The sequence below is a fragment of the Rhipicephalus microplus genome, chromosome 5 (assembly GCF_043290135.1).
Source record: "Rhipicephalus microplus isolate Deutch F79 chromosome 5, USDA_Rmic, whole genome shotgun sequence".
Lineage (NCBI taxonomy): Eukaryota > Metazoa > Arthropoda > Arachnida > Ixodida > Ixodidae > Rhipicephalus > Rhipicephalus microplus.
The window spans coordinates 55626755-55634254 of NC_134704.1; the positions used below are offsets into that span (position 1 = coordinate 55626755).

At 45.6% G+C, this 7500-nt stretch overlaps 1 protein-coding gene and 5 non-coding genes across 6 annotated transcripts; all 6 read left to right on the forward strand.

Moving 5' to 3' along the window:
* Window positions 1-204: 204 nt before the first annotated feature.
* TRNAC-GCA (transfer RNA cysteine (anticodon GCA)) lies at window positions 205-276 on the forward strand. Its single transcript has one exon. It is a non-coding gene; the product is annotated as a tRNA-Cys (tRNA).
* A 321-nt stretch (window positions 277-597) lies between these two features.
* On the forward strand, window positions 598-2901 carry LOC142817259 (uncharacterized). The gene has a single exon (XM_075894322.1). The coding sequence runs from the start codon at window positions 608-610 to the stop codon at window positions 1871-1873; it is 1266 nt and encodes a 421-aa protein (XP_075750437.1). The 5' UTR covers window positions 598-607; the 3' UTR covers window positions 1874-2901.
* Window positions 2902-5601: 2700 nt separating this feature from the next.
* Window positions 5602-5673, forward strand: TRNAC-GCA (transfer RNA cysteine (anticodon GCA)). Its single transcript has one exon. It is a non-coding gene; the product is annotated as a tRNA-Cys (tRNA).
* Window positions 5674-5946: 273 nt separating this feature from the next.
* On the forward strand, window positions 5947-6018 carry TRNAC-GCA (transfer RNA cysteine (anticodon GCA)). Its single transcript has one exon. It is a non-coding gene; the product is annotated as a tRNA-Cys (tRNA).
* A 618-nt stretch (window positions 6019-6636) lies between these two features.
* Window positions 6637-6708, forward strand: TRNAC-GCA (transfer RNA cysteine (anticodon GCA)). Its single transcript has one exon. It is a non-coding gene; the product is annotated as a tRNA-Cys (tRNA).
* A 616-nt stretch (window positions 6709-7324) lies between these two features.
* TRNAC-GCA (transfer RNA cysteine (anticodon GCA)) lies at window positions 7325-7396 on the forward strand. Its single transcript has one exon. It is a non-coding gene; the product is annotated as a tRNA-Cys (tRNA).
* The last annotated feature ends 104 nt before the right edge of the window (window positions 7397-7500 follow it).

The window sequence follows — 7500 nt, forward strand, 5'->3', positions numbered from 1 at the left end:
AGCCAACAAGAAGCTGCGTACATAGCCTTGATGCTATGATATCCTCAACCCTCTTTTGTTTATCTTATCTTCGAGGTCGAGTTCGAGACTATTATAACAGTTGTGTATGCCATTCAAGATACGGTCAGAGTAAATAAGACGAAAGCTTCAAATGCCTCGCGTTTGAACTGGAAGCCGGTGTGAGTTGCCTGAGCGTGGACATTCGGGGGTATAGCTCAGTGGTAGAGCATTCGACTGCATATGGAGAGGTCCCCGGTTCAAACCCGGGTGCCCCCTACGGTTTTTTTACTTCCTTTTATAATCTGGGAAATCTCGCACAACGGGGTAATCGATGTAGTGTGAAGCAGCCAACAAGGAGCTGTGTATATAGCCTTGATGCTACGATATCCTCAACCATCGTTTGTTTATCTTATCTTCGAGGTCGAGTTCAAGACTATTATAACAGTTGTGTATGCCATTCAATATACGGTCAGAGTAAATAAGACGAAAGCTTCAAATGCCTCGCGTTTGAACTGGAAGCCGGTGTGAGTTGCCTGAGCGTGGACGTTCGGGGGTATAGCTCAGTGGGATTCCACTTCCGGCCACCGTAGTGTACGGACGTGGCGGCATGAGCTCCGGCGATATCGGAGCGGCATCAACGGCCCAGCTCGGTCGTGGTACCAGGAACATGGACGAATCGTCACAGGATTATCAGATTATTTTGCCCCGACTGCCATCAAATGATTCAACGCTGCATACTGTCTTTTTGCACGCTGATATCAAGGCGCGGCCGTATCGCGTTGAGGATTTCAGGGACGCTCTTATTCGTTTGGCTTTGCTTCCCGAGGTTGCTGCCTTGGGGGCGTACCAAATGAATCATGTTTGGGCCATCACTTTCAAGGACGAGGAGGGCAAGAAGAGAATACTCGCTGCTGGGGACATTGTGGTGAAGAACCAGCGCTGTATCACTATCGACCCTAACCACCAGGATACGAAGCTGAAGATACACTGGCTACTGTTTAACGTTCCTGACGACGAGGTGAGGGCAGCGTTGGCTCCTTATGGCAAGGTGAACGAAATAGTGCGAGAGCGCTGGCGCGTGTACGGATGCACCGACAAAGGCTCTTCGACGCGAGTGGTGAGCATCAGGCTCAAAGCTGGCCTCACGGTGGATGACCTCCCACATCAGTTGCGGATTGCCGGAGACCTCACGCTAGTTGTCGTCGCGGGAAGAGCACCGTTATGCCTGCGTTGCCGCGGAACAGGTCATATTAGGAGGGATTGCCGAGCCCCACGTTGTACAGTGTGTCGGCGTTTTGGGCATAATGAGAGCGGCTGTATGAGAACATATGCAAGTGTAGCAGGGCCCGCGGGAGGCGAGGAACTTTCCGAGCATCACATGGACGAGGCTGAAGCAGAAGAGCTGATAGGGGCGCGTCGGGAGGAACCGAAACCCAAGTTGACGCCCCTTACGCCACGCCCCACAGGTGCTGAGACGACGTCTAACAAAGACAAGGGTTCTACAAAAGACGTGCAATCCACGAGGAACACACAAGATATAACGGCGCTTGCAGCACAGGAAGAAATGTCGGAAAACATGGACACGTCAAATACATGTAAAAGGCCCAGGGAAGAGGCGGAAGGCAAGAAGGCTGCTACAACGAAAGAAGTGGAGGAACCACCGGCCAAGGCGATGAACGTGCGCCGTAGACCGGCACCTAACATCCTCAGCGAACGTCGAATAGCCGAGAACCTCCCACCAATCCAGGTGCAACAGACACAACTGCCGCAGCAGCAACCAGTGCCGAATCAGCAGGCATTGCATCAGCGACTGACAGATCAACAACAGAAGGGGCCTTCAGCGGGGCCCCCTTCAGATCAAAAGCCCCCGTAAGGTGGGGGTCTGGATTAAGTGACACAAGTATTGACCCGGCGGAAGCACCAACAAATGGAGCGCAGTGGTGAAGTGTGCATAATGTGCTGCGTGAAACGTGCGCGGCGCTCTACTTTTGTGATCAAAAGAAAGGGGACCTATCAGACCATATCGAACCTTGGACCTGATGGTGATAAAGGAGTATCAGAGGTGAGAACCATGTGGCCGGGACGGCCATTCACGTCCTAATGGCTATGAGCGTCGAAGCAGAATTGAGAGTTGCGACTCTCAATGTCAGGGGACTTGCCGCTCGACGAAGGCAGTATCAATTAAGTCGTTTGATGCTGGAACGTGATCTCGATGTTATTGCCATTCAGGAAACAAAAGTTGAAGGGCAAGATCAGACTGACCGAATGGTGTCCCCTTTTAGAGCCCGGTACGATGTGTGTGTGTCTCATGCCGTTGGAATGTCGGCGGGTTGTGCACTGTTCCTTAAAAATTCTATTGGTATAGTTGAGGAGAATGTAACTGTGTCTAGTACTGGGAGATTCATAGTTTGCGATTTTACATATAATAATAAAAAATGGCGAGTTGTCTGTGTTTACGCACCGAACAAAGAAGTTGAACGTAAATTATTGTTTGAGAATTTACAGACTTTTCTTAGCTGTGGCAGGATTGTCATTATGCTCGGCGACTTTAATTGTGTTTGCAACCCTCAGGACAGAGCAAAAAAAGCAGCCATAAAAGACCAAAGTGCAACGCTACTCTGCACTATTGTACAAGATTGTCATCTCGAAGATGTTGGTGATGTGCTCTCTGCAGAAGAGCACTTCACACACTTTCAGAACGAAAGCCATGCGAGGCTAGACAGAGCCTATGTGTCAGTAGAGTTAATGCGAGTATGTTCGAATTATGAAGTAAAAAGTGTGTCTTTCAGTGACCACAGTTTAGTAATGTTCACTATAGGGTATAAACAGAAGAAGACACGCTTTAACTGGGATGTGTGGAAATTAAACGACTTATTATTAAAAGATGAATTGTTCGTTGAAGCTGTGCAGGATTCCATTAACAAAATGTTAGCTGAGCCTCAAGCGAACGTGATTGAAGCCTGGGAGCGTTTTAAGGAGGTGACAAAGATGAAAGCCATAGAAAGATCCGGTGTGTTACATAGAGCCAAAAAGGAAAAAGAAAAAGATTTGCAATGTCAGTTAGACTTCGCATTGAGTCTAGAAAGTAAAATGCCAGGAAAGTACACAAAAGAAATAAGGCAGTTGAAAAACCAATTGGAGGCAATTGACATTGAAAAATATAGAGGGGCGGTGATAAGGGCACGTGCAGAAAAATTATCTCTCGGCGAAACACCAACAAAGCGTGCACTTGGGGATGAAAAAAGATACGCCAAGCGAAATGAAATCAGAGCGATTGCAACTGATAGCGGTATTGTACGTGAAGCGACAGCAATTGAGCAAGTATTTGTCGAATATTTCCGAGGCATACTTGGCCGAAAAGTGAAGGCAGAGGAAGGGTTTGAGGCTCAGTTTCTGCACTTGATACCAAAGCTCTCTGATAACGAGAGAGAGCAGCTGGAGATAGCGATTGAAGTGTCCGAAATAGAAAAGGCTATTGATGACCTAGCGGCTGGCAAAGCACCGGGACCTGATGGATTTGGTGCCGCATTGTACAAGACTTTTAAAGGTGTTATTTCTGTTGCCTTACATCGTGTCTTCACGGAGGCTATAAGATTAAAGGTTCTGCCCGGCTCATTTAAAAAGACGCACGTAATACTCATACCGAAAACTGACGACCCCAAAAAATTATTGTCCGTCAAGTCGTACCGACCAATCAGTTTAGCCAACACAGACTATAAAGTGTTTATGAAGGTTCTTGCAGGCAGGTTGCAAAGGATGATGAAAATACTAGTTGGACCACACCAGACTTGTGGTATAAAAGGACGCACAATAAATACAAATGTTCATGTAGCGAGAAGCGTGCTGGAGAGCTGCGATGTGTTTGGTGGCAAGGTTGCAATGTTGCAATTAGATCTGGAAAAAGCCTTTGACCGTGTAAATCATGATATCCTTTTTTTGATATTAGAATATGTTAATGTAGGGTCTGTCATTTTGGAAGGGGTAAAAATGGCCTATAGAGAGTGCTTTACGAGTATTGTAATTAATGGGCGACTTACTGAAAGCTTTCAAGTGACAAACGGTGTGCGGCAAGGTGATCCCATTTCGGCTTTATTATTTGCAATATATATGGAACCTTTCTGCATGAAGATTATTAGCAATGAAACAATAAAAGGGTATCAGCTAATGAACAGTGAAGTTAAAATGCTAACATATGCTGACGATATCGCCGTGTTTTGTAGCGATAAGGAAAGTGTCAGTGAAGTGATACGTCATGTGGCCTATTTTTGCAAGATGACAGGCAGTGCAGTAAACTGGGACAAATGCCTAGGCTTGTGGCATGGTTCTTGGGAGACCACCCCACAAAACTTTGCAAATATGAACTGGTCACTTGTACCGACGAAGTATCTCGGAGTACCCCTCCAGCATTATAAAAACACGGATGATTACTGGAAAGAGATATGTGAGAGCACTCGTGAGAAGACAAGAAACTGGGGTGGTAGGGAACTTTCTATGTTTTCTAGAGCGACTGCATGCAATTGGTTCATTGTTTGCAAAGTATGGTATGTTCTGCAGTTCCTATTTATGTCAAGAGCAAATGTGCAGAAATTGCATCGAGTCTTAGCTGTGTTTGTTTGGGGGTCGGTTTGGGAGCGTACGAGTCGAACAAACTTATTTCATTCACTAAGAAATGGTGGTTTAGGATTGGCTCACCTCTTCCTCAAGCAAATTGTGTCTAGATATATTTTTTTACGCGACCAATGTAATCCGTTTGTGAGAACATTTCTACAAATTGTACTTTCTAATAAGATTCCTGATTATGTGGTATCAAGTATGCCTGTGAAATGTAACCTACGCGGATATTTAAGAGAAGTTATAATGGCATATGAAATACTGAAAGTGAGATTTTCAATGGAATATTTATCTGTTGTAAAGAGAAAACGTCTTTACAGAGATTTACGTGACGTAATGCTGCCTCAGCCTATCTACAGATCAGTATACCAGGTTGGTGCTGAACGTGACGTATTGAAGAGAGTGAAAATGATGACCGTACGCGCAAGTGCAAAAACATTTTTTTTTCAGCTGCACAGCGGAACATTGCCCGTAAAACCATGGTTACAAGAAAAGGGTTTCTTTGTTCCGTGGTCGATGGACTGCCTTATCTGTAAGAAACCCGAGACTGTCAACCACATTTTTCTTGATTGCTGGGATGCTGTTTTTCTGTGGGACATTCTGCAGCGTACTTTGAAAAAGGACTTGCCTATCACACCACACGGTATTAGATTCTTGGCTGTAGAAAATGAGGATGGTGTGCCTTATGATATGTTTATGTTGCTTGTGCTTCACAGCGTGTGGCGAACTAGAATGGCAGTAAGACACGTAGATAAAGATGCCCGATGTGCGCATGAATACTTCACGGAAAGTATTGTATACATAAGAGACGTGTTATCTTCCAGAGAAGAAAGACCCGAATGGGTGTCGTTGTTGAATGTGTTGGCTACAATGAAGCAGTTTTAAATGAAACCAGTCACAGCCAGGCTGGTGTTTTTTTAAACTTGTTTAAATGTGATCGTAAATTGTATTTCTTTTGTGCGAAGCCGGCAATAAAGAAAAAAAAAAAAAAGGGGTATAGCTCAGTGGTAGAGCATTCGACTGCAGATCGAGAGGTCCCCGGTTCAAACCCGGGTGCCCCCTACTGTTTTTTTATTTCCTTTTATAATCTGGGAAATCTCGCACAACGGGGTAATTGATGTAATGTGAAGCAGCCAACAAGAAGCTGCGTACATAGCCTTGATGCTATGATATCCTCAACCCTCGTTTGTTTATCTTATCTTCGAGGTCGAGTTCGAGACTATTATAACAGTTGTGTATGCCATTCAATATACGGTCAGAGTAAATAAGACGAAAGCTTCAAATGCCTCGCGTTTGAACTGGAAGCCGGTGTGAGTTGCCTGAGCGTGGACTTTCGGGGGTATAGCTCAGTGGTAGAGCATTCGACTGCAGATCGAGAGGTCCCCGGTTCAAACCCCGGTGCCCCCTACGGTTTTTTTACTTCCTTTTATAATCTGGGAAATCTCGCACAACGGGGTAATTGATGTAATGTGAAGCAGCCAACAAGAAGCTGCGTACATAGCCTTGATGCTATGATATCCTCAACCCTCGTTTGTTTATCTTATCTTCGAGGTCAAGTTCGAGACTATTATAACAGTTGTGTATGCCATTCAATATACGGTCAGAGTAAATAAGACGAAAGCTTCAAATGCCTCGCGTTTGAACTGGAAGCCGGTGTGAGTTGCCTGAGCGTGGACGTTCGGGGGTATAGCTTAGTGGTAGAGCATTCGACCTCAGATCGAGAGGTCCCCGGTTCAAACCCGGGTGCCCCCTACGTTTTTTTTAATTCCTTTTATAATCTGGGAAATCTCGCACAACGGGGTAATTGATGTAATGTGAAGCAGCCAACAAGAAGCTGCGTACATAGCCTTGATGCTATGATATCCTCAACCCTCGTTTGTTTATCTTATCTTCGAGGTCGAGTTTGAGACTATTATAACAGTTGTGTATGCCATTCAATATACGGTCAGAGTAAATAAGACGAAAGCTTCAAATGCCTCGCGTTTGAACTGGAAGCCGGTGTGAGTTGCCTGAGCGTGGACTTTCGGGGGTATAGCTCAGTGGTAGAGCATTCGACTGCAGATCGAGAGGACCCCGGTTCAAACCCGGGTGCTCTTACGGTTTTTTTACTTCCTTTTATAATCTGGGAAATCTCCCACAACGGGGTAATTGATGTAATGTGAAGCAGCCAACAAGAAGCTGCGTACATAGCCTTGATGCTATGATATCCTCAACCCTCGTTTGTTTATCTTATCTTCGAGGTCAAGTTCGAGACTATTATAACAGTTGTGTATGCCATTCAATATACGGTCAGAGTAAATAAGACGAAAGCTTCAAATGCCTCGCGTTTGAACTGGAAGCCGGTGTGAGTTGCCTGAGCGTGGACGTTCGGGGGTATAGCTTTGTGGTAGAGCATTCGACCTCAGATCGAGAGGTCCCCGGTTCAAACCCGGGTGCCCCCTACGGTTTTTTACTTCTTTTTATAATCTGGGAAATCTCTCACAACGGGGTAATTGATGTAATGTGAAGCAGCCAACAAGAAGCTGCGTACATAGCCTTGATGCTATGATATCCTCAACCCTCGTTTGTTTATCTTATCTTCGAGGTCGAGTTCGAGACTATTATAACAGTTGTGTATGCCATTCAATATACGGTCAGAGTAAATAAGACGAAAGCTTCAAATGCCTCGCGTTTGAACTGGAAGCCGGTGTGAGTTGCCTGAGCGTGGACGTTCGGGGGTATAGCTCAGTTGTAGAGCATTCGACTGCAGATCGAGAGGTCCCCGGTTCAAACCCGGGTGCCCCCTACGGTTTTTTTACTTCCTTTTATAATCTGGGAAATCTCGCACAACGGGGTAATCGATGTAATGTGAAGCAGCCAACAAGAAGCTGCGTACATAGCCTTGATGCT

Excerpts from the sequence above, each read along its gene's own strand:
- LOC142817259 (XM_075894322.1), top strand. The coding sequence starts at position 608 with ATGAGCTCCGGCGATATCGGAGCGGCATCAACGGCCCAGCTCGGTCGT.